General features: G+C 41.9%; 1 protein-coding gene across 2 annotated transcripts; it reads right to left on the bottom strand.

Annotated features, from left to right (window-relative positions):
• Nucleotides 1–5,862: 5,862 nt before the first annotated feature.
• Nucleotides 5,863–27,120, bottom strand: LOC110505253 (4-galactosyl-N-acetylglucosaminide 3-alpha-L-fucosyltransferase 9). Of its 2 annotated transcripts, XR_016491870.1 has the most exons (3): nt 26,719–27,120; nt 10,538–10,750; nt 5,863–9,608 (listed from the first exon to the last, which is right to left on the bottom strand). XR_016491870.1 is itself a non-coding variant. In XM_090220450.1 (2 exons), exon 2 carries the CDS (start codon nt 9,598–9,600, stop codon nt 8,512–8,514), a length of 1,089 nt encoding a protein of 362 aa, XP_090076576.1. In that variant the 5' UTR covers nt 9,601–9,608; nt 10,538–10,661; the 3' UTR covers nt 5,863–8,511. The 2 variants fall into 2 exon arrangements, 1 of the variants encoding a protein (XP_090076576.1); XM_090220450.1 differs by lacking the exon at nt 26,719–27,120 and having other exon boundaries at nt 10,538–10,661.

Below are 27,120 nucleotides of genomic sequence, written 5' to 3'. Positions count from 1 at the left end.
AAAACATACGTAGGCTCAGATGGACCGGCAGATTCCGACAGGACAGGACAAGGTTGCAGCAAACATGACGATAGTCTGGTTCAGGCATGAAAAACACAAACAAGAATCCGACAAAGACAGGAACAAAAACAGAGAGAGATATAGAGGACTAATCAGAGGGAAAAAGGGAACAGGTGGGAAAAGGGGTGACGAGGTAGTTAGGAGGAGACAAGGAACAGCTGGGGGAAAGAGGGGGAGAAAAGGTAACCTAATAACGACCAGCAGAGGGAGACAGGGTGAAGGGAAAGGACAGAAACAAGACACAACATGACAATACATGACAACTGTGGACAAAGTTAAAGCAACTGTGGAATACTTCCACAGGAGCGCAGTAGGTGCTGAAAAACTAAAGTCTACACAACTCCAGATAGGGATGTCTGAGCTGAGGCCTAAAACAAGACTGCACTACAAGGTAGAATTCAACATGTTGAAGCGGTTTCCTGAGTCAAAGGATGCCATCATCTCTACCCTGGCCATTGTCAATGCACCTGTTGATGCTCTGACCCAAGAGGAATGGGAGGTGGTGGAGGAGGTGTGCAGAGTCCTGGAACCCTTTGAGCAGGTCACTGTGGAGATCAGTGGAGAAAGGTACAGTAAGCACTTATTCCTACATCATTATTTCATCCAGTATTATATATGTATATGATGCGAATGTAGTATCAGTAGACAAAACAGGAACCTGAACTAATAAGTTACTGTTCTCTCTTTTCAGCTATGTGACAGCCTCACAAATGATACTCCTGTGTAAGGGTCTGCAGCGAATCACAGCCAGCTGCCAGAGAGAAGCACATGTAACCACAGGACATGTGACGGACACCCTTATGTTCATCAATGGACAGAAAGTTCCACAGAATGGTATCAGAAACCGCTGCAATTTGACCCCATGTTTAAGAAGTTAGCCTTCAGTGATGCCAGAGCGATTGATGAGGCTCTTCAAAGAATAACCTCAGCAGCAGGGAGGGACAGCCCCTCCTCCAAAGAACTGCAGATCTTCTGAGCTGGTGGAAGAACAAGGCCTCTGTCTACCCACGGCTTAGACTCTGCATAGCGGCCTCTGAGAGGGTAGTCTCGAAAACGGGACAAATAATTAAGAAGAAGAAACCGCATCAGCCCCTCGAAAGTGAGGCAGCTTGCATTTTTGAATGCAAATCTCTCATAAAAGCGAAATATGGGCAGCATCGCTGTGTGCTGCTGGCAATAAAGAAGAGAGAGAAGAGAGAGTAACGAGGGACCAGTTTAATGTTATAAGTGGGATGCTGCAGTTTTGTTATTTATTTTTCTTTCATATTGTTCAATATTCTATTATTATGTTGTTCAGATTGTATGTGTTTTGAAATGCTACATTTATATTCACTTTGTTTATATACATTAAAAAGTTATACTTTAAATGCAATTATTTTTCATAACAAACCAATGCATTTTTAAATACATTGTGTCTAAGGTAGAGTATGAATTAATTTAATAATTTAATTAGAATTGTTTTAACACCAATCGTAGTCAAAATATTGCAAACTGTTTGACTTGAAAAAATGCTAAACATATATTTTGAAATGAGCCGTTTGGGAGCCAAAAGAGCCGGCTACGTTTTGGTGAGCTGAGCCGAATGAGCCGGCTCACAGAAAAGAGTCGGAATGCACATCACTAATGTCAACACTACCACATATCAGTTAAATTGGTAGAGCACTCTCACAAACGGGTGGCAGAAATGTAGCCCCTTATAAGGCATGCCTCCATGTATGTTGATGAGCCAGAAACAACAATACCATGTAACCACTAGTGGTCAAAAGGTTTTTGGTGTGCCAACCATACTGTACGATACTATATTCTGTGGGGTGGAATTACAGAAAAATTTGAAATACAGCAATTCTTTGCACCATCATTTACAAAAGGTTGCCAGCATCCCACCATACTGTGCGGTGACAGTAATGTACTGTTAAACCAAAGTTAATTTGAAATTTAAGGAATCATTTACTGTTTACACCTAAAATCCCCGACTGCATTGCCATTTATGGCAATTTACTCTAAATAATTCATATGGAACTTTACTGTGAGTTTTATTGTATAATACTGTAAAAACAAGATTATTTTACAGTGTACAGTATCCACACTTAAGATTCATGCAAATCTTGCATTGAATTCTATCATGCTTATCTAAAGTTAGGGTTTGGCCCGCCGTGTCCAACTGAGACCATGGATCAATCTGTGTCAACTCTGCATGTTCGAAGGGATGATTGTGAATGCCAGAGTTCTAGTGAGGATCTTGGGTAACTAACAGCCAGAGAATTGAGGCGCTACCATCCTAACACTGGGCCCTTTTTTTTCAGGATCCTATACTGGTCTGAACATGTTTTTTTTTACAGGATCTAAACAGGATTAGCTAAAGTCTGGGATTTGGGACACTCTTCATTTAGAAGACTTTCTTATTGAAACCTTATGAACATAACATTTAGTCAATCTGGCACATTGTCTTCCAATCAATATGTAACGTATATGAACAACTTAAAACGTATTTTATTTTATCGATTTCTTTATTTTCTTGACACTAAAACACATTACAGTTCAACACAACATTTGGCAAAATACAATGATTTGGCAAAAACCTTGTAATGATTGATTCAACATCTCTTCCAGTAAACTGGCAAAAAATGAGCATTGTTCAATTAGGATTCGGCAAAACATGAAGAATGCACTTCAATGTCCATGACACTAACTTTGTGCCAACTTGAATAAGAAACACATCCTAAGCTGCTCTCCTAATACACTCACTCACAGACTTGAAAAGGGAGAACAGAATTTGTGCAAAGAAAAAGAGAGATCAGAGAACAAACCTTTTGCGACAGATCACCACCACATTGAACCTCAGTTTCATTTCTGTACAACAAAACAGTTTCATAATCATCTTCTGGGACAGTTCATGAACTCACAATAGCTCAATTTGAGACAGCCACCAGCACAATGAGTTACACATGAATAAAAGTTATACATCTCTGCTGAATTTCTAAAAGATGGTTGAAATAAGGTAATGTCACAACAGGATTAGCATCTAAGCCAATAATTGTCTGCATTCTCCTTTGTGTAATTGTCTCACTGGTGGAAAAATGTCCTTCCCACAACAGTATTACCACTGTCTTCAACACTGGCTCTCCGGTTTAAGTGTCTCTTTTCCCCCCATCATTCATGAGCTGCTTTGAAGCACCAACATTATTCAAAGCTGAATACACTTGAACGTTAGCGACTGAAATATTACAAATACAAAACATACACTATATTATGCTACAGTGTTTAGAATGCCGTTTGACGGTCTTGATTGACTGTATTTTATTGCATAATTTGAAAATATGATTGGTTTATACAACTATGACATAGCCAGAAGATCGAAGCAAGGCAATGCCAGTGGCTGAGCTGAAGAATACAATATTTTTATTAGCTACAATCTGTGGCTGTAAAAATGTAGTGGTCTGCTGACACTAATAGGCTATGCGCTGTCATTTTATTTTACTAGCAAGTTATTTATTAATACCTACCTCTGCAAGTTGGGCTCCCGAGTGGCGCAGCTGTCTAAGGCACTGTATCTCAGTGCAAGAGGTATCACTACAGTCCCTGGTTTGAATCCATGCTGAATCACATCTGGCCGTGATTGGGAGGTGTGATTGGGAGGTACACAATTGGGCCAGCGTTGTCCGGGTTTGGCCGGGGTAGGATGTCATTGTAAATAAGAATTTGTTCTTAACTGACTTGCCTAGTCAAATAAAAAAAAGTTAATCTATTAGCCAGTAGTTGTTGGCCTATTCACTGGGCATTATTAGCTAGTGAGAATTAGTGTTAGCAATTTGCTTTCCAAACTTAAATAGCTATTAATGGACAAGCTAACTTAGTTGGAGTATAGGTCAACTCTGGGCTCCCGAGTGGTGCAGCGGTCTATGACACTGCATCTCAGTGCTTGAGGTGTCACTAATGACCCTGGTTCAATTCCAGTGTGTATTACAACCGACCGTGATTGAAAATCCCATAGGGCGGAGCACAATTGGCCCAGCGTCGTCCGGGTTAGGGTTTGGCTGGGGTAGGCTGCCATTGCAAATAAGAATTTGTTCTTAAAATGACTTGCCTAGTTAAATAAAGGTTATAAAAATGGACCAACCAAGGGTAGCCTACATATTACTGTCAGCTGCCTACAATATCAGCTAGATTGATTGACTTTGCTGTGCAGCTCACCCTTGACTGGCGGCAGGCTATAATGCACTGCTGGCGCAGCTCTGCTTCAGCCTTTGGAACTAGGCTATGTCACAGCGGTATAAACCAATCACAGACCGGAACAGTGGAACAAAAAGCCATTTGTTGAACGGCCTTCTTAAATCTTTCTACACTTGTTTTTAAAATGAAAGTTACAGAATTCCGCTTGTCTACCTATAGGCATTGATATGTGTCAGTGGACTAGTTTGTTTGAAGGATGGAACACACCATTACGAATGTCGGCCGTGCACAGTACTCTAGATCATCTTCTGGGAGTCAACAAAAGGTGACGTTTGGACATGTAGAGGCTATGATTGTTTTTTTCCCCCTACATAGTCTATAAGAAAAATACGTATTTACCCTCTTTATACAAATGGTCCCACACAAAAATGAAAGCAGCCTGATAGTTGTTTACACCGTTTGCTCTAAGATTCAATGGTAACCCTTTAGGTGACAATATCTTTGAAGGTTGCATGTATAACTTGATTGAATGCGTATCGTGGAAGATGGCGCAAGTTGATATTTAAAGGCAATGTCACTGTGTTTGCGGAGACTGCATTCATGGTAAAACGCTGTGTATGTTCGGCTCAAACGGAAATGACCTTTACACTTGAATTGCGCCATACTGCGGATCTTCTGCGAAATGGATTGAATCAAGCCCGAACTTGGCTTGAAAGCACCACCAGCAGCACTGCATTGGTGATGTAGCTTTTTGGTAGCGCAGCTTGCTCAAGGTGTTTCAAGAGGGTTGTCGTGTGTTGCGAGGCAGAGGTTATTTTCTCGGTGTGAGCTGGAGGAAGTGGCACGGCTTAGCAAGCACAGTGACATCCATTACTCCTACATAAAGCATTGATAACAGCATAAGAAACATTCATAACACATCCATTAAGGTATAAGTCACATTTATAAAAGACCTTCCATAGTGCATTCGTAAAGCATCCACAGAAAGAACTCAACATTGGGAATGGTGGTAGTTCGGAACACTGAAATGTCCTTAATGTCCTTAACTTTTAAATTCAACTTCTCAAACCTTTTATTATTACTTTTATTGATTGCATTTTTACATGTGTTTGCAAAACATATAGCCAGATACTGTAAACATCTGGTGTATTTCTAGAGCATGTAAGCAACAGAAGTTATATTTCCCATTCGGTTGACCGGTCAGTCTAACTCTGAGGTTCATATATTTGAGGATCAACTGCATGTCATTAGTGACATTAGTCCACAGTTAATTATTGTTTCATGACAAATATAAACATTTTCTTATTTCATGTTTTGGTTGATCACTATCATTTACATTACGAAATAGTATATGGTAAGTAAACCTTGTGTTTTTTACATTTGGAAAGCAAAAGGAAATGGCTAAATTGTTTTTAACAATTGCCGGTGACAGTGTTCTGTTTTTGGTAAAAACATCAGAGGTAGGATATTATTTCAGACCATTTCAAGAATATGCTTTATGCTGGCTATGGATATTTGGAAATTCAATTCAAAGTAAGCGAAGTATAACAACGGCAACATTCATGATTACTTTGTAGTGATACATAATAATGCTCTACAGGGAAGAAAAATATGTGTTCTGACAAAAATGTATTTGTTCATGTGACTTTTATTTTCACATTTATCCTGTCATGTGACATACTATTCAATAATGACTATATGAATGCACTCTGAAGGTCATTAGGGTGCCGATTTCATGAACATTTTATGAATCGTTTATGTATGCTGAATGGTTTGTGTATTCAACCTTCAACGAAAGAGATACACTGTATTTGAACTATACATCATACCAGCATCATAATAAACAAACATGACATAATGACAGGTATTATGATATACACTATCGTTCAAAAGTTTGGGGTCACTTCAAAATGTCCTTGTTTTTGAAAGAATACACTGCACTCCTCAATACACTGCATTTCTGATCAATTTGATGTTATTTTAAATGGACAAATATTTTATTTTCTTTAAAAAACAAGGACATTTCGACGTGACCCCAAACTTTTGAACTGTAGTGTACATAATGTACATACTACCTCAGGTCATTGTGTGGTGTTTAAGTTCAAGGTTGGAGGTATTTTTGGTATAAAAATTTAAAAAACAAATCTAAGAAAGTTAATAGCATTTTCAATCTTTCACAATGAAACCACAGATGTGTGGGCAGATCCAAGCTTGAATAGTTATCCTATTTTTCAAGCACTGAAATTTGCTCAAAGGTTAAAAATATACAAGTGAATATTTAAGACAATGTGGCTAGATGGCAATAGACAAGCCCACACAGATAAGCATATGGTTCATTATTCATGTCAAATGTGTGCTCTCATCATTGTACCACAATAGGCGTAAATATTTGAGAGCAAAAACATTCTAAATTAAATTGGATAATGTTCGCATTGTAAGTAAAATATTAATGGAGCATATGATAGAACAGCAATGCATTTAATGTGATAATGCTCACTAAGAAACCACTATTAACATAATAGTTATCTATTTTTTATTTATCTTCCTTTCCTTCTTTCTGCACTGTATTACTGTACATGCATGATCAAAGATGAGTGTCAGTGTGTTTTGCAGTGCAAATGCTACCTTCAAACAATACAAAATGTCAATTTTTACAGTAAATGACACAATTTACAATTGAATTATTTTCATGTGTTCAATAAAACACTGCATAGATGACTGTATCACTAATACATATGAAGGTCTATCATAAAATGCCTCAATTGAATAAATAGTACATATTTTAATTGACAACTATTTCTTCAATTTCAAAAATGTATTGTATACTGCCATAAGAAAATGTCATGCCAGCCCGATTCCCACATAGCAAAACAGTTACAGTACATCATAAAAAACAAAATAGCAGCAAATTCACATTCAGAGATTAAACACCTATATACACAAAAGTATGTGGACAGCCCTTCAAATGAATGGATTCTGCTATTTCAGCCATATTCGTTGCTGACAGGTGTATAAAATCGAGTACACAGCCATGTAATCTCCATATACAAATATTGACAGTAGAATGTCCTTACTGAAGAGCTCAGTGACTTTCAACGTTGCACTGTCATAGGATGCCACCTTTCCAACACATCCGTTTGTCGAGTTTCTGCCCTGCTAGAGCTGCACCAGTCAACTTTAAGTGCTGTATTTCGTTTTTATTAGGGATGTGGAAACGTCTAGGAGCAACAACGGCTCAGCGGCGAAGTGGTAAGTCACACAAACAGAGTGCTGAAGCGCGTAGCGGGTAAAAATCGTCTGTCCTCGGTTGCAGCAGTCACTACCAAGTTAAAACTGCCTCTGGAAGCAAAGTCAGCTTAAGAACTGTTCGTCGGGAGCTTCATGAAATGGCTGAGCAGTCGCACACAAGCCTAAGATCAGAGAGGTGTAAATATTACCTCCATTGGACTCTAGAGCAGTGGAAACACGTTCTCTGGAGTGATGAATCACGCTTCACCATCTGGCAGTCCGATGGACAAATCTGGGTTTGGCGGATGCCAGGAGAACGCTACCTTCCCGAATGCTATAACTGTAAAGTTCGGTGGAGGAGGAGTAATGGTCTCAGGCTGTTCATGGTTCGGGCTAGGCCCCTTAGTTCCAGTGAAAGGAAATCTTAAGCTACAGCATACAATGACATTCTAGATGATTCTGTGTTTCCAACTTTGTAGCAAAAGTTTGGAGAAGAACTTGACTGGCCTGCACAGAGCTCTGACCTCAACCCCGTCGAACACCTTTGGGATGAATTGGAATGCAGACTGCGAGCCAGGCCTAATTGCCCTACATCAGTGCCCGACCTCACTAATGCTCTTGTGGCTGAATGGAAGAAAGTCCCTGCAGCAACGTTCCAACATCTAGTGGAAAGCCTTCCCAGAAGAGTGGAGGCTGTTATAGCAGCAAAAGGGGATCCAACTCCATATTAATGCCCATGATTTTGGAATGAGATGTTCGACGAGCAGGTGTCCACATACTTTTGGTCATGTATAAAAGTGAGATTTTATGAAACAAATATTAAATGCATTGCAAATGACAACATAAATCATGATTGAATTGAAATGCAAGAGACAAATTAAGGCTGAGCAAATCTGTCTGGCATCAAAATAAAAAAGAGAATGGCTTATTTGGGCCCCTATAACCAGTGAGAAAAACATGTTGGAACATTGTCATTGACAATGTCAAATACATCATGACTGAATATATTTTAAAGCAATGCCTCCAACTGCAAAACAACAATTTCATGGCCCTTCAAGGCATTCCACCCCAAAACCATTTATCAAGGTTATTGAATGCCTTGTACTCCTTGTGCCTTTTGAGATGATCACAAGCGAGGCATGTGTGTTCGGCCCAGAAGTATGCCTTTTTCACTTTAAAGTGCCGTCGCCACTCAAAGTATCTGAGATACATTTCCTCATTCCTGTCCAAGAGCAGGAGATAATCAGCCAGCTCCTTGGGTGAGGTGAAGTCATCCACATGGATAAAGGCTTCCCCCTGGACAAAGTTCTCGTAGTTCTGTCTTGGGGGACCTAAAACCACAGGCACCGTCCCTACAGAGAGTGGGTTATACAGTTTCTCTGTGATGTAGTCTTTGTGAATTGAGTTCTCAAACGCCAAGTAGAATTTACAACTGGCGATGGTAGGAAAGTATTCTTGATCTGCAATGTACTCTCCAAAGGCTTGTCCATAAGCGTGAACCTCAATATGTTTATAGAGCTCATTGTAGTACTTCACTCGCACGTGATCCTGGTTCCAGTTGCTGACAATCCAGCAGATCAACTTGCTTTTGCTCGGTGGCACGAAATCCTCGTCCCCTTGGGCCGTCACAATCGACCCATAAGGCACTTCGATATCAGCATCCTGACGATAGTTCAAAGTTAAATTGAACAAGTTTTCAATACCGGGCAGCTGAGAGGAGTGGGATGGTGACTCTAGGTTCATCCATATCCACTTTTGGAAGGAGGGACGCTGAAGGGGGGGCAGGTTGGAGAGATCAGTACAGATATCCCTGTGATGTATGACGACCCCATCTGACTTATTATATAGGTTCCGATCTGCTGTGATGAAACAGCCCTCGATGTTGAACAGAGAGCTGCAGACACCCAGGTCATAGGTCTGTCCAAAGGGCCAGAGCCAGACGAGTACAGTGGTAAGGTTTTTCTCACCCTTGGTAGAGAAGAGATTTTTAACTTGGATAGTGGATGCGGTTGACTCTACAGGACCTGATAGCCAGCTAGTTGACGGTTTGAAGTACATCAAAACCAGAGTCACAAAACAGCCCAGTAGAAAGGTGCCAAGTAGAAATGGTCGTAGAATTCTGTGGAAAGATGCAGATGGCATACTCTGTCCTATAAAGATACGTAAAAAAAAAGAAAGAAAAGAAATGACATTAAACTCAAATCAGTAAATTCCTTATTTAATCAAAGTTACTCTTTCCAGTGAATAAAATGGAAGACTGTGCGAAATCGGCTACAATTTTCCCTAGAGGCCTGATGACACATTTTCAAGATTGTTTGTAAACAGTATATCTCGTGGCATCCTTGCCTCGTACAGTATGAAAGGGCCAACCACATTAAGATAATGGCTTTTATGTTATTTTGTCACGTCCAATTAATAGTTTGGCAAACATTTTTGTCATGGCTCGTGCAGAGTGAGGCAATTTGTGAACAGAAACACTAGATTAGCTCGCCCAGTTTATAGAGTAGGTGGAGTTTGCAACTAGGAATAAATAGAATAGTTCCAAACGTGAAACTCCGCTGGCCAGGGTAGATCAAATGTGCCTTTCGACAACCAGCAATAACCAATGGATATAAACAAACTACGGTACGAAAGGTACGGGGCAAATTACTGAAAGTGTACTTGCATCATGTTGTGTAGTTTGGTTTGAATAAAGACCGCAAGACGTGGAAGCTTGAACGTACAGTGTGAGATGCTTGGGCTCGTTTGCAATTGGTGAAAATGTATTGCCTCTCGCTGGCATACATTGCAATCCTATAATTATAATCCAGATCTTCCATCTGTAGATGCTCATACTATCAACAAACTATCTGTTGATAAGTAAGTGCTTGCTAAGGTTATGGTTAAAATAAGGTTTAGGTTAAGGGTTTGTAGATAGTTAGTTGACATGTTAATGATAGTCTGTAAAGCATCTACAGATGGACTATCCAAATAAAGTGTTACCTATAATAATTATTCAATCAAAAAGGTAATGTAACATTGAATATGCATTATAGAATTTTACTAGGAGTTACGAAATAAAAAAATAACTATTCCACACCTGGTAGATCTGACTGTGTGCTGAAATCCAGGCAAGGAAAGAAGTCATGCAATCCTGAAGGTGCAGTTTCTACATTGGCTCAGCAATGAGATTGCCCTTCTCGGTGAAGTAGCGTTTGAATGAAGTGTTGCTGCAAACAGTTGGAATAAGGTCCTTAGTCGTCTAGTGAATTTGGTCTGATTTTGAGTTCCCAGGTCATCTCATTGATGTCTCCTTAGGAAAGAGAGAATAAGTGAGGTTACAATAGTTTGTTAAAGAGACAATCTTCAGTTCAAACAATACTCCACTACTGTTTTTGGGATAGAGCTGGAGAAATTCATAGACGGCGCTATGGATGCAAGGACTGACCATGAGATCATAATTATAGTTTTAATCATGTTTTGAGGCTATACAGTGTTTATTTACGATTACAGCGTTTACAAACAATGGAGTAAAACAAGCTTGTATTTGTAGCAATCACAGATTGCTCCTTTAACTCCCTAGAGTCGATTTGACTCACCGGTACAAAAAAAAAAATTACCATAAAAATCTGTCAATTTAAGCTAGAGATATGTTTTTTTTGCATTGAATGTGTACACTAATGGAAAGGGGAGATTCTCACGAACACGATGGCGTGTCCATTTTGCTCTGTCACAGGATGATTCTGAAGGTATCTGATACCGGTTTTAAAAAATGAATGGAAGTATGAAGGTAGTTTTGTGCCTACCCAAATTGGTAGAAACACTTAAAAACCTAGTTTTTTAAGTATTTTTTTGCGTTTCTTTAGGCTATAGTAGTAAAAAGCCAAATTCAATAATTTATCCACATTTTATTTATATCCCAAATCCCCAAAAATCAAAATCAAATAGCTCAATGATCCATAATATGACCACCTTAAAACAATGTTATGTCAGTTGAGACCCCCCCCCATGGCTTAGAATTGTAAAAATGAAATGACAATTAAGGCTATAGACTTGCACAACTGAAATAACTTGCTTACATTACTTTACATGTGTGACTGGCTTGATACTGAACTTCATTAATATCAGTGATGCAAGACAGTGTTAGCCTATTTAGTTAAAGCCAAGGTATAAGTTCCGGGAGCTAGCACAATTCTTCAGGTCTCAGGCATGGATACTCATCACACATGCATACTGGTAGTTCAATTAAGCACCTACTCCTCCAATACACATGACACTCCGAAAAATACAGTATTAATATCTTAAGATATGTCACACATCAATCACACGCATATGAGAATTATGTTATCTTAAGGCTAAGAGGAAAGTGGACACGTGACATATGCTGGCCCATATTTTTATTTAATCTTAATGTAACTAGGCAAGTCATTTAAGAACAAATTCTTATTTACAATGACGGCCAAACCCGGATGATGCTGGACCAATTGTGTGCCGCCCAATTGGACTCCCAATCACAGCCGGCTGTGATGCAGCCTGGAATCGAACCACGGACTACAGTGCCAGGGGAGGTTTAAAATGTCAGTGGCCACTTGACAGTTGGTCCACGCGTGCTCTGAGCACACGTCCTTGTAATCTGTCTGGCCCCGCGGCCAGAGCGTGCTCACACAGTGGTCTGGAACAGCTGGTGCTCTCATGCATGCTTCAGTGATGCTTGCCTCGAAGCAAGCATAAAAAGGCATTTAGCTCGTCTGGTAGGCTTGACTCACCGGGCAGCTCGCGGCTGACAGTTCTGTATTTCAGCCCCTTTTCAGGTGTCCCAACGTTTCTTTCTACAAAAAAACATTTTTGTCAGCAACACGCATGAATCGCCAAATGTCATTTCACTTTTTGGTTCATCAAATGGTGTGATTGCTCTTTTTAGTGGATGAACATACGCAGGTAGCCTACTTTTTGAAGTGGTGTTTTTTTAAATAAGATAACAACGTGACGTCTGGTTGTATTCATACCCAATTAAAAAGGTAATAAAAAAATTCAACAATACATCTGCCATGCTGATCCTCAACACGGGGGCCCCTCAGGGGTGTGTCCCTAGTCCCCTCCAGTACTCCCTATTCACCCATGACTGCGTGCCCAAGTACAACTCCAACACCATCATTAAGTTTTCTGATGACACAACAGTGGTTGGCTTGATGACCGACAACGATTAGACAGCCTATAGGGAGGAGGTCAGAGACCTGGCAGTGTGGTGCCAGCACAACAACCTCTCCCTCAACGTGAGCAAGACAAATGAGATGATCGTGGACTACAGGAAAAGGAGGGCCGAACACGACCCCATTCACATCAACAGGGCTGTATTGGAGCGGGTTGAGAGTTTCAAGTTCCTTGTTCCACCTTACCAACAAACTTTCATGTTCCAAACACACTAAGACAGTCGTGAAGAGGGCACGGCAACACCTTTTCCCCACCAGGAGACTGAAAAGATTTGGCATGGGTGTCTAGATCCTCAAAAAGTTATACAGCTGCACCATCGAGAGCATCCTGACCGGTTGCATCACCACCTGCTATGGAAACTGCTCAGCATCCGAATGTAAGGCACTACAGAGGGTAATGCGTATGGCCCAGTACATCACTCGGGCCAAGCTTCCTGCCATCCAGGAACTATATACTAGGCGTGTCAGAGGAAGGCCCCAAAAGTTGTCAAAGACTCCAGTCACCCAAGTCATAGACTGTTCTCTCTGCTACCGCAAGGCAAGCAGTACCGGAGCGCCATGTCTAGTTCCAAAATAAACAGCGGGGGTGGCCATTTGATTATCTATGCATAGTCACTTTACCCATACCTACATGTACAAATTACTTCGACTAACCTTTACCCCCACACATTGACTCGGTACCAGTACACCCTGTATATAGACTCTGTATTGTTATTTTATTGTGTTAATACTTTATTTTATTTTATTTAGTAAACATTTTCTAAACTCTTTCTTTAACTGTATTGTTGGTTAAGGGCTTGTAAGTAAGCATTTCAGTGTAAGTTCTACTACACCCGTTGTATTCGGTGCATGTGACAAATACAATTTGATTTGATACAATGATTATCTACACTCAGTGCTTGTTCAGTCACAAGCTGGTAATTAGGTGAACTATTTCAATTTTTGCAACCACGAAATGGCGTAGTGATTTCTGCATCTAGCACCTTTAATAACAAACGTGTATGTAATCTGTAAATATAAATCATATGTGAAATCACAAAGATGTTTAGCCACAGAGAAAATTCTGAATCTTGCCTGGCCACGGCTGGTTGAGATAATGAGGGGGCTGGGACATTGACGAGAAAGAGAGTCCATTCTGTCACTCAAGGCTTCTCTGTCAAATGGCACACCCTGCTCCCTGCGGATATAGAACTCACCAGTTTATAGTCCTGAAACCCAGAAATTAGTTACCTCTGGTTCGTTCAGCCATCTCTATGGGGAAAGAATAGTGTTTTGTAATTAACACTAAAAATAAGGTCTGAGGTTAACACAGGCTTAGTAGATATTATACATTTTGTTCTATGAGATAATAGCAGTCAGTTAAAATGACCTTTGAATTATAAAGCCTTTATGTGCTTTTTACAAAAAGACACCATTTCTATTTCTCTCTATTTGAAAGATCCATAGCTTGATCAAAGACAAAAATGCCTTGAACATTGGACTTACTCATATTTTAATAATGGACAACATGCTAAATGTAGCTACAGCTTTTAAAAACATTGTTGTCCTGAATTCAGCTGTAGGTATCAACACAGCTCTGTCTTCAGTGGCAAAGGCAGTCTGGTTGAAGTCCAGTGGGAAGGATTATTTTGAAAGTGTTTCAGTCTGCCGTGAATCATAAACCCTAATGGTACACAGGTAAGAGTCTACAGTGGAAATGGCAAGCTAGCTACATGTGCATACGTTATTGGCTCAACTGTATCAAAAAGTAGTTTTCATTGCTACGTAGCTAGCTAGACAGTTAGATACAGGTATAGTCAGCTGGCCAGTTGCATTCTGCTGTTATTGTTGATTGTTGATGTATTCTTTGTCATGTTTAACTTACTAGCTACCGAAAATAGCCACTGTGGTGTGAATGGTAATTGATTAGCAAGTTAATCAAATCCCTTGTTAAGTGATAGGGACACATGTTACCTAAATTGACTAGCTAGCTAGCCATGATGAAATTATGGCTAAATACATTGGATTATACAGTAGATTAAGAGGTCGTTTTTTGCATGCTCAACTAGCTGGTTAGTTAGATGAATACAGTGGGGAGAATGTACAGTGGGGAGAACAAGTATTTGATACACTGCCAATTTTGCAGGTTTTCCTACTTACAAAGCATGTAGAGGTCTGTAATTTCTATCATATGTACACTTCAACTGTGACAGACGGAATCTAAAACAAAAATCTAGAAAATCACATTGTATGATTTTAAGTCATTCATTTGCATTTTATTGCATGACATAAGTATTTGATCACCTACCAACCAGTAAGAATTCCGGCTCTCACAGACCTGTTAGTTTTTCTTTAAGAAGCCCTCCTGTTCTCCACTCATTACCTGTATTAACTGCACCTGTTTGAACTCGTTACCTGTATAAAATACACCTGTCCACACACTCAATCAAACAGACTCCAACCTCTCCACAATGGTCGAGACCAGAGAGGGTGTAAGGACATCAGTGATAAAATTGTAGACCTGCACAAGGCTGGGATGGGCTACAGGACAATAGGCAAGTAGCTTGGTGAGAAGTAAACAACTGTTGGCGCAATTATTAGAAAATGGAAGAAGTTCAAGATGAAGTTCAATCACCCTTGGTCTGGGGCTCCATGCAAGATCTCACCTCGTGGGGCATCAATGATCATGAGGAAGGTGAGGGATCAGCCCAGAACTACACAGTAGGACCTGGTCAATGACCTGAAGAGAGCTGGGACCACAGTCTCAAAGAAAACCATTAGTAACACACTACCCAGTCATGGATTAAAATCCTGCAGCGCACGCAAGGTCCCCCTGCTAAAACCAGCGCATGTCCAGGCCTGTCTGAAGTTTGCCAATGACCATCTGGATGATCCAGAGGAGGAATGGGAGAAGGTCATGTGGTCTGATGAGACAAAATATAGCTATTTGGTCTAAACTCCATTCGCCGTGTTTGGAGGAAGAAGAAGGATGAGTACAACCCCAACAACATCATCCCAACCGTGAAGCATGGAGGTGGAAACATCATTCTTTGGGGATGCTTTTCTGCAAAGGGGACAGGACGACTGCACCATATTGAGAAGAGGATGGATGGGGCCATGTATCGCGAGATCTTGGCCAACAACCTCCTTCCCTCAGTAAGAGCATTGAAGATGGGTCGTGGCTGGGTCTTCCAGCATGACAACGACCGGAAACACACAGCCAGGGCAACTAAGAAGTGGCTCTGTAAGAAGTATCTCAAGGCCCTGGAGTGGCCTAGCCAGTCTCCAGACCTGAACCCAATAGAAAATCTTTGGAGGGAGCTGAAAGTCCGTATTGCCCAGCGACAGCCCTGAAACCTAAAGGATCTGGAGAAGGTCTGTATGGAGGAGTGGGCCAAAATCCCTGCTGCAATGTGTGCAAACCTGGTCAGGAATCGGTCATATGGACACCGAAACACATGGAGACATTCTTTTACTGTATCAGAGGAGAAGTGAACCTTTCCAACCATACCCTGTTTATGGTTCAACTCCTCAAATTGCGGGCATAGCAGACACTATTAAAATGGATGTACCAATGAACATTCATTCTGCAAATTGCATGCTTGGCTTTTCTAGCACGTATTCCGGTACAACGTATCACTAGCAGCATCTTTGTTAAATAATGATTGTTATACTAGCTGTTTAGTCTGTTTTATAAATGTGCAAAAAGCATAAAACAATTATACAAGAACCAGGGTTTACGTGAAATGTTACATACATAGCTGGACAAGATAGAAATGGACACAGGGACGATGCGCACAGAAGAAGAGAGGCCACGGACAGACAGAGCTGAAACTTCATACTTGACATGTATGATGACATCCTAGACAGAGCTGAAACTTCACTGCTTGACATGCATGATGAAATCCTGGTTGAGAATGAAATGACTGAACAAATGAACAATGAAACAGCACAGCATGTAAGTGAAAGAAATAAGGTTTTCATTATGTTTTACTGGTAAAGGGGACATATACGTAAATGCCCACAAAATAACTTCTTGGTTAGTGGTGTGTGTTTGTAACCTTTATTTAACTAGTCAAGTCAGTTAAGAACAATGATCGCCTACCCCAGCCAAACCTGGACAACGCTGTGCCAATTGTGCGCCGCTCTATGGGACTCCCAATCACGGCCGGATGTGATACAGCCCTGGAATCGAACCACGGATTGCAGTGACGCCTCTTGCACTGAGATGCAGTGCCTTAGACCGCTGTGTGTGTGTGTTTGTGTAACTATTTAACTGTCCTAGAATGCTTAAAAGGATGCTGAAATTTAAAATATTGGTTATCGGTATCTTTTTTTGGCAAGGAAAATATTGTATAATGGTATCAGCCAAAAATGTCATATCAATGCATCACTAATCTAAAATATTGAAAGGAAAAATGTGTGAAAACAGACCAAGTGTTGGCAAAGCCTGCTACATTATTAGTGTATGTGCATTATGCATGGTTCTGGTTCATTTTGTTACAAAAAGGTAATTTTTATAGACAGAAGTGAAAGCCAGGTCAGTGATTCATGTGCTTGAAAGCAGAATCCAGATGCATCGGATGTAGTGATCACAATATAGTAGCCATATCTAAGAAAACCAAAGTTCCAAAGGCCGGGCCTAATATAGTGTATACATTTTGTAGTGATTCGTATGTTATTGATGTAAATAATATTTGTGACCGAACGGGTCGAATTGGTCCTATGTAGCAAAACTTGAGATGGTATTTTGTTTTTACATTGGATAGAAGTAGAGACTCAGAGCTACAAAATGGTATATCATGCACTTCAGTTGAGGAACAATGGGAAAGTAATTCTGCTTTGAAAGTTGATCAACCTTTAACCTCACTTCTGAGAAAATGTCCCTTGAATGTTTTTGGTACCTACTGGAGAGCGCTTCTTTCTCTACACCCATTCAGCATCGTTCACACCCTCTTAAGCTTTATCCCCACCCGTCTCTTTAAGGATTCACATGTGAGGCTATGTACTAAACAACCAAACATTTAAAGACTAAAGTCTGTCATCCCACGTGTGTCTTCGTAAATTTAATCTGGAGTGCCAGAGTGTGCTCTGGGCATTCGTAAACTCAGAGTGTTGTCAGATTGTTCGTTCGTAAATTCAGAGCGTTTCTCTCTCCAAGAGGGTGCAAATATGTCATCAAGGCAAAGGGTGGCTACTTTGAAGAATCTCAAATATAAAATATATTTTGATTTGTTTAACACTTGTTTTGGTTACTACACGATTCCATATGTGTTATTTCATAGTTTGTCTTCACTACTATTCTGCAATGTAGAAAATAGTAAAAATAAAGAAAAACACTGGAATGAGTAGGTGTGTCCAGACTTTTGACTGGTATTGTACCTGTGGGAAGCATTGGAGTCAACAAGGACCAGCATCCCTGTGGAATGCTTTCGACGCCTTGTAGAGTCCATGCCGTGACAAATTGAGGCTGTTCTGAGGGCAAAAGGTGCAACTCAATATAAGGAAGGTGTTCCTAATGTTTGGTATACTCAGTGTAGTTTAATGTACACTTCAACTAGTATACCATTTTAAATGATTTATGGACAAACTACAGCAACACTTTGTTTTATTAAAAATAAATGTCCCGAGAATTTAATCCAGATGCATTTCGGTAATGAGAATTTTGGTTGAAAAATGTACAAAATTCAGGCGAAATTGTAAAATATACTTAAAAAATACACTTTCCCAAAAACATCTTATTCCTCAGAATCATAGTTGATTTTTGTAGATCATGGTTTTGGTAACTCAATTTGCTACATACATTTTAAAGCTGGTTTCATGAGAATCATACACTTGCATAGAAGCATCACTCCAGCATATCACACCTGTAAGGAAAGATATCACAGACACAGCTGTTATTTTGAGAATATACAAGAACTCAATGCAAATGGGTCTAACGTAATATCATGGTTTGTGATCACGGATGCTTATGAAACAAGTATTTTTTGATAGGGCAAAATAATTTCTCAGCTGTCAGGATGCAATCTTCCTGCATGTTTATGGACCAAGTACACTGTAGATCAGCACACGTGTGTCTGTGTGCGCATTCTTACTTCTCAAACTATGGGCAGATTTGAGTCATTCACACAGAATGTATCACGTTTTAGGAAAGACCCAGATGCAGACAGTGTCGAAGTAATAAATTATTAGAACAGGGGGCAGGCAAAACAACAGGGCAAGGGCAGGCAGAGGTTAGAAATCCAGTGTGGTGGGACAAGGTACAGGACGGCAGGCAGGGTCAGGGCAGGCAGAATGTTCAAAACCGGGAAAACTATAAAACCAGAACATTAGAAAAGACAGGAGCAAGGGGGAAAACGCTGGTAGGCTTGGCGAACAAAACAAACTGGCAGGTATAAATACACAGGGGATAATGAGGGGAGATGGGAGACACCTGGTGGGGGGTGGAGATCAGCACAAAGACAGGTGAAACAGTACCCCCTCTAGGGGCGCCACCTGGGCGCACGCATACCTGGTTGACCGGGGTATCGGCGTTGGATATCCGCGATGAGGCCTGGGTCCAGGATGTCCCTAACGGGGACCCAGCACCTCTCCTCCGGGCCATAACCCTCCCAGTCAACCAGGTACTGGAATCCCCTTCCCCGAGGTATAGTCTTCAGGATACACCTCAAAGTGTACGCCGGTTGGCCGTCGATGTGACAGGGGAGAGGGGTGGGCCTGGAAACAGGAGACAAAGAGCTGTGAGACATGGGTTTGATTTTAGAAACATGGAAAGTGGGATGTATACGGAGGGTATGGGGCAACAGAAGATGAACAGCAGAGGGGCTAATGTGGGGAAATTTTGCAGGACTCCGCCCGGAGGGGCAGATCCCAGGTGGACAGCCATACCTTCTGCCCGGGGAACCTGAGATCTGGTGGCGGTCTGCTTGTCTTCGATACCTGGAGGTGGTCTTAAGGGCCAACCAGGCTCTCTTCCAGCAAGGAAGGGCGTTGCGGACATATTCGACCCACACTAGTTGCTGGCTCTAGGTGGTGGGGTCAGCGGAAACCAGGCAGCGAAGAGTCGTTTCCAAGTCTTGGTTGGCTCGCTCCGACTGCCCGTTGGACTGGGGGGAAACCCGGAGGACAGGCTGGCCGACGACCCAATGAGCATGCGTAACGCCATCCAGAACCTGGATGAGAACTGAGGACCCCAGTCGGAGACCATGTCTACCGGGAGTCCATGAATCCGGAAGATGGCCCAGCTCATGGTGCAGCACGTCTCTTTGGGTAGCTTTGGGAGAGGAATGAGGTGGGCAGCTCTGGAAAACCGGTCCACTATTGTAAGGATGGGGGTGTTGCCATCAGACGGGTTAAGGGATATGTGAGACCAGGGACAGTGAGAGACAGGCATTGGTTGAAGAAGACCAGCCAGAGCTTGCCGAGGAGTCTTGTTCTACGCACAGACCGTGAATGCGGCGATGAACGTGGAGACATCCGGGACCATGGTAGGCCACCAAAAGCGTTGTCGCACAAAGTCTAGGGTCCAACGGGAGCCTGGGTGGCAGGCAAGCCTGGAGGAGTGGGCCCACTCCAGGACCAAGGAGCAGACAGCATCAGGCACAAACATCCGGTTATCTGGGACCCCGTGGGGTTCAGCTGGGAACGCTGTGCCTCAAGGACCTGCTTCCTATTCCCCAGCTGAGTGTCGTCGCCAGACACAAGGTAGGAAGGAGGGTCTTGGGGTTCGAGTGTGTAGCCACGGGGCTATAGTGGCGTGACAGCGCATCCGGCTTGATGTTCTTGGATCCTGGTCAGTAGGAGAGGGAGAAGTTGAACCGGGTGACAAACAGGGACCACCTAGCTTGCCTGGAATTGAGATAATTGGCTGTGCAGAAATGGAATCCAGATGGAATTCGCACTTCTCAGCTTTCACAAAAAGCTGTTTCTACAGGAGACATTGGTGAACCTGTCGAATGTGGAGCACGTGTTCTTTGGCGGAGCGGTAGAAGACGAGGATGGCGTTGAGGACAAACCGGTTCAACATGCCGGAGAACATCATTAACCAGAGACTGGAACACAAGCTGGGGTGTTAGTAAGGCCAAATGGCATGACCAGATATTCGTAGTGACTGCTGGCCGTGTTGAAGGCAGCCTTCCACTCTTCCCCTTCCCGTATCCGCACCAGGAGGTAGGCGTTCCGTAGGTCCAGCTTGGAGAACACGGTGGCCCCCTGGAGCGGCTTGAAGGCCGAGGAGATGAGTGGTAGCAGGTAGCGGTTCTTCACCGTGATGTCGTTGAGGCACCGGTAGTCGATGCACGGGCGCAGGGTTTTGTCTGTCTCCACAAAGAAGAACCCTGCGCCGGTGGGGGAGGCAGAAGGATGGATGAACGATGCAGCTCAGTCCTCAGTGTAGGTCTCCATAACCTTGGTCTCCGGACCCGACAGATTACAGTTGTCCCTGGGGCAGATTGGGGCCTGGGCGAAGGTCAATCCCGCAGTCATAGGGTTGGTGCCACGGAAGCGAAGTGGCCCAGGCCTTACTGAACACCTGCCGGAGGTCCTGGTACTCCGGGGCAACTTTCGAGCCCACAGGAAGATGTCACGGGGCAGGCTGCGCTGACTTCAGACAATGGGCATGGGAGGATGGGCTGCACCAGGAGTCCAGTCTATGATGAGATTGTCGTTGGAGCCAAGAGAATCCCAATACCACTGGGAACCTGAGGAAACATATTAATCAACATAAATTGGATTGCCTCGCTGCGGTTCCCTGACACTCGTAGGTTGATGGGAGTAGTATTGTGAGTGACCCGGCCTATAGAGCACCCTTCCAGCGCTCTAACATGCATGGGAATGGAGAGTCCTTCAGTGATTCCCGAGATAACTAGGGTGACGTTGGGTTCACTCGGACATGTAGACTTCGGGGGTCTCCGGGATTCTTCAGAGGCGAGGTGGGAATCGACGGCGAACAACGGGGACAGGGCACAGATTCCCTGTCCCTCCTACGTTCTCGAAGCCGCCCATCGATCTGGATGGTCACAAGGCTATGAGGGAGTCAAGGTCTATGGGGAGCTCCTGGACTGCAAGTTCATGTTTGACCACCTCCGATAATCCGTGAAAGAACATCTCGAACAATGCTTCCGGGTTGCAGGCACTCTCAGCCGCCAACATGTAAAAATCCACCACGTAGTCTGCCACACTATGGGAGTCTTGCCGCAGCCTGTCTCCCGGGCAACAGAGAATCAAACATCTTCCGAACTTCCACCATTAACTCCTCTAGACGGAGGCGGACGGCGGGCTGTTGCTCCTACAACACCATAGCCCAGGCAAGTGCCCTCCTGGACATTTGCGTGTACGCTATCCTCGAGCGGTCCGAGGGAAACGAAAAAGGCTACAGCTCGGAAATGAGGGAGCAATGGGAGAAAAAACTCTGGCAGGTTCCGGAATCTCCAGCGTAGCGCTCCAGAGGAGCTAAATGGGGTTCTTGGTACACTGGGGTAGGCTGGGAGATTACGGGTGTGGCCCGCTGCCCAGTGGGGAATCCGCGGAATTGCTCCAGCAAAGACTCGAAGTCTGGTCATGGCGTTCTGCCAGGGTATGGAGTCCCTCCATAAGACATTGCAGTAACTCCTCGTGTCATCCAATGGTGGCTCCTTGCAGGGAGACAGCATTGTGAAGCTAATCTGAGTCTGCTGGGTCGGTCATGGCCAGTTCGTACTATCACATTTTAGGAAAGACCCAGATGCAGACAGTGTCAAAGTCATAAAAGTTAATAACTAGAACAGGGGGCAGGCAAAACGACGGGTCAAGGGCAGGCAGAGGTAAGGAAGGTACAAGATGGCAGGCAGGCTCAGGGTCAGGGCAGACAGAATGGTCAAAACTGGAAAAACTAGAAAGCAGGAACTTTGGCAAAGACCGGAGCAAGGGGAATGCTGGTAGGCTTGACGAACAAAACGAACTGGCAACAGAGAACACAGGTATAAATACGAAGGGATAATGAGGGGAGATGGGAGACACCTGGTGGGGGGTGGAAACAAGCACAAAGACAGGTGAAACAGATCAGGGTGTGACAGAACGTGCATCGTCGTTTCATCTTTTTTTCCTACCCTCGCTCTCCTTGTTAGATTTTATGCCAAATTATAAACAAATCAATTGGCTATTTCAGCTATCTGTCAAGCAATGGGCAGGTTGTAAACTTGATCCTACTGCTATGATTGGATAGAGCGAGGCTAACTCCGCTCCCTTTCACATCTCCTCATATCACTTGCTGCTGTTTACTGCCACTATGAGAAAAAGCTCAATGGCGATGACATTTTCTACCCAGCCATAAATGTGCATAATATCTAACAAAGAGTGCTAGGGTTGTAAAAAAATCTGAAATGACGATGCACGTTCTGTCTGAATGACTCAAATCTGCCCATAGTTTGAGAAGTGAGAACGCATACACGTGCACTGATCTACAGCTTTCTTGGTCCATAAACATAAAATAACATTTGTAGGTAGCTAAACCTATTACCAACTTTTTATTTAGGCATTTTACAATGATTCCTTCTTTCCCTATAACACCAGTAAATAGCTAACGTTACACTGCAAGTCAGATGACTCGTTGCCGAAAATGGTGCATGTTCAAAATGATAACCAGCTAACATTAACTAGCTACGTTGGCTATTAGCTCATACCTGATATTTTAGCACCATGTTTATCTAGCCAGTTAGCTAAAATAGAAACTAATATACAGTTGAAGTCGAAAGTTTACATACACTTATGTTGGAGTCATTCAAACGTGTTTTTCAACCACCCAACAAATTTATTGTTAACAAACTATAGTTTTGGCAAGTCAGTTAGGACATCTAATTTGTGATTGACACAAGTAATTTTTCCAACAATTGTTTACAGGTATATTAATTCACTGTATCACAATTCCAGTGGGTCAGAAGTTTGCATACACTAAGTTGACTGTGCCTTTAAGCAGCTTGGAAAATTCCAGAAAATTATGCAATGGCTTTAGAAGCTTCTGATAGGCTAATTGACATCATTTGTCCATTGTAGGTGTACCTTTAGATGTATTTCAAGGCCTACCTTCAAAGCCAGTGCCTCTTTGCTTGACATCATGAGAAAATCAAAAGAAATCAGCTAAAAGATATTATAGACCGAAGAAGAACGCCAACACCATCTCAACCATGAAGCACGGGGGTGGCAGCATCATGTTGTGGGGGTGCTTTTCTGTGGGAGGGACTGGTGCACTTCACAAAATAGATGGCATCATGAGGCAGGAAAATTATGTGGATATATTGAAGCAACATCTCAAGACATCAGTAAAGCTTGGTCGCAAGTGGGTCATCCAAATGGACAATGACCCCAAGCATACTTCCAAAGTTGTGGCAAAATGGCATAAGGACAACAAAATCAAGGTATTGGAGTGGCCATCACAAAGCCCTGACCTCAATCCTATAGAAGATTTGTGGGCAGATCTGAAAAAGTGTGTGCGAGCAAGGAGGCCTACGAACCTGACTCAGTTACACCAGTATCGTCAGGAGGAATGGGCCAGAATTCACCCAACTTATTGTGGGAAGCTTGTGGAAAGCTACCTGAAACGTTTGACCAAAGTTAAACAATTTAAAGGCAATGCTACCAAATACTAATTGAGTATATGTAAACTTCTGACCCACTGATGAAATAAATAAAAGCTGAAATAAATAATTCTCTCTACTATTATTTTGACATTTCACATTCTTAAAATATAGTGGTGATCCTAACTGACCTAAAACAGGGAATTTTTACTAGGATTACATTTCAGGAATTGTGAAAAACAGAGTTTAAATGTATTTGGCTAAGGTGTATGTAAACTTCTGACTTCAACTGTGTGTTATATTTGAGATTCTTTAAAGTAGCAACCCTTTGCCTTGAGAGCTTTGCACACTCTTGGCATTCTCTCAACCAGCTTCATATGGTTGTCACCTGGAATGCTTTTCAATTAATATGTGTGCCTTGTTAAAAATGTATTTGTGGAATATCTTTCCGTCTTAATGTGTTTGAGCCAAGCAGTTGTGTTGTGAAAAGGTAGGGGTGGTATAAAGAAGATTGCCCTATTTGGAAAAAGAGCATGTCCATATTATGGCAAGACAAGCTCAAATAAACAAAGAAAAACGACAGTCCATCATTACTTTAAGATGTGAAGGCCAGTCAATACCGAACATTTCAAGAATTTTGAAAGTTTCTTCAAGTGCAGTCGCAAAAACCATCAAACGCTACGATGAAACTGGCTCTCATGAGGACTGCCACAGGAAAGGTAGACCCAGAGTTACTGTACCTCTGCTGTAGACGATAAATGCATTAGTGTTAACTGCACCTCAGATTGCAGCCCAAATAAATGCTTTATTGACTGTTGCCAATTAAAAAAAAGAAAAAAAAAGTATTTAATTAATTTTAGAATAAGGCTGTAACACAACAAAATGTGGAAAAAGTTAAGGGGTCTGAATACATTCCGAAGGCATTGTATGCAGTTTAAGGTGAGTGTAATCATGTTGGCCATATTGGATTCAGGATAAAATTGATTCACACCAACAGCCTTTATAGGCATGAGTGTTGCAAATCTCTGAACAATATGCCTCATTTACAAAATGCATATTTACAGGTGATTTATCCTGCATCAAATGTTATTATGGCAGCCATATTTAATTTTATTTTGGAAGCCATATTGGATTTGAGACTAAAGATAAAGATCATCTGTGATTGCGCCTTTGATTTAATTGCAAGACTAGGGGCTAAAGATCCAAAAACTTTGATGGAACCTTGGACTCCCAACATTTTAATTCTGATGTCTGTGCCCACTTGTTTTTCTTTGGCGCTACAACATCAAAAAACGTGTAACTATATGCCTTTCTTTCAGGCACGGCCATACAGCACTGAATGAGAGCAAAGTTGTCTATTGAACAGCTATGAACTATTGTGTCTGTGTTTACAGTTCTATATTTCCATGATTAATTTAGATTTCCTAATGCTGTTTGTGTGTGTAAGTAGACAGCCGACTACTTGTAATCCACATTTGAGCAATATCAGAGCTTGCAATATTGGGTTACGTGAGTTTATGTGGCCCAACCCCCTCCAGCCAGTTTAGGTTTGTTTTCAGTAGAGCAGATTACAATGGCCACAACATCAAAAACATGTGTTACTGTATGGACCATACAGCACTGATTGAGAGCAAATTTGACTTGGAAAGTTGTCTATTGAACAGCTATCAAAAAGTGAAGTCATCATAAATATGAATAGTTGATATTTCCGCATATTGTATCTGTGTGTTTACTGGTCTATATTTCCAACTTGCTTTTAGATATCCTAATGTTGTTTGTTTCTGTATGTAGGGCAGACTATTGACTACTTGTACTCTACCTTTTAGCAATATCAGAGCTTGCAATATTAGGTTACGTGAGCTCAAAAAAAAATCATAGGTAGGCAAATGCTTTAGTGGGGTGTATGCAATGGTCTTGTGCAGGCTATTGAATTTATTCGAGGGCAGAATAAAACGGATCCATTTGCAGGCTAGCTATTAGAATAATTCCCTAAAACATTTCTCCTTTGGTTTATAGGCTACACTAGCAGAAGCTGGTATAAGAGCAGTATCAAAAGTGAGAATGGATTTTTAGCCAGTGCAACTGAAGGTCATTTAAAAACGTGATGTAGCCTACACTCACTTGCAATGAGTGTCATTCGTCATGATGCAGCATTGTGTTTAACTGTTTAAAATATAAGCAATTGTTCAAATGTAGCCTTATTAGATTGGCTACCTATTCTCTCTGGTTAACAAACGCCCTTTTACGCACCAACACAGGTTCATATCACTGTTGGCCGTAAGCATATTTGAGAATACTACTCGTTATCCTCACGCATCAAGAGGCACATTGAAGGATAACGTCAATGACCTTAATACAAATGTGTACATTTCGCAATGCATCATTTTAATCCAAAATTGTGACTTGAACGAGATGACGAGATATACGCATTTCGTAGAATTTTTTATTGATGTTTTATTTTTAATTAGCTAGCACAGAATGTCTTGCGAAACCAGGTACCACTGTTCTGACATGGAGCGGAGAAAAAAATACATTTTACTCACCATCTCGACAAGCGTTTGTTAAAATATGCATATCTTCCCATTGGCTTGCCAGGTCGTTCCCTCATACCATCCTACATGCCGAAAACGTTAAGGATGTAAATACACTGCGCCGGTGGCAATATTTGCAGGAATTGGCCAAGATTCATGGGAGCCGAAACCCATATCGTTTCCACGATTTTGCAACGGAGGGCTATAAAAATACACATCTAATGCGACCTGATTGCCAAGGTTACCAGAATTAGAAAATGACTGTTAGGCTATTGTTAATTCACAAAATATGATCAAATGCAACGTTTCGTTAATATAAGGACGCAATGTAAGGCATGTGATGCGATGTGGGATAATTCCCCACTGGCTGCCCATGCGCTACCTTGTCCCTATTTACCAATAAAGCAGCTGTAC

Source organism: Oncorhynchus mykiss, chromosome 25 (genome assembly GCF_057628025.1).
Source record: "Oncorhynchus mykiss isolate SJ-2025 chromosome 25, ASM5762802v1, whole genome shotgun sequence".
Classification (NCBI taxonomy): Eukaryota; Metazoa; Chordata; class Actinopteri; order Salmoniformes; family Salmonidae; genus Oncorhynchus; species Oncorhynchus mykiss.
Note: the sequence above shows the minus strand (reverse complement) of the source record. Positions and strands in the feature narration are given on the sequence as shown.

What these genes read in the sequence shown, in the direction of transcription:
- LOC110505253 (XM_090220450.1), bottom strand. Translation starts at nt 9,600, where the DNA reads ATGCCATCTGCATCTTTCCACAGAATTCTACGACCATTTCTACTTGGC.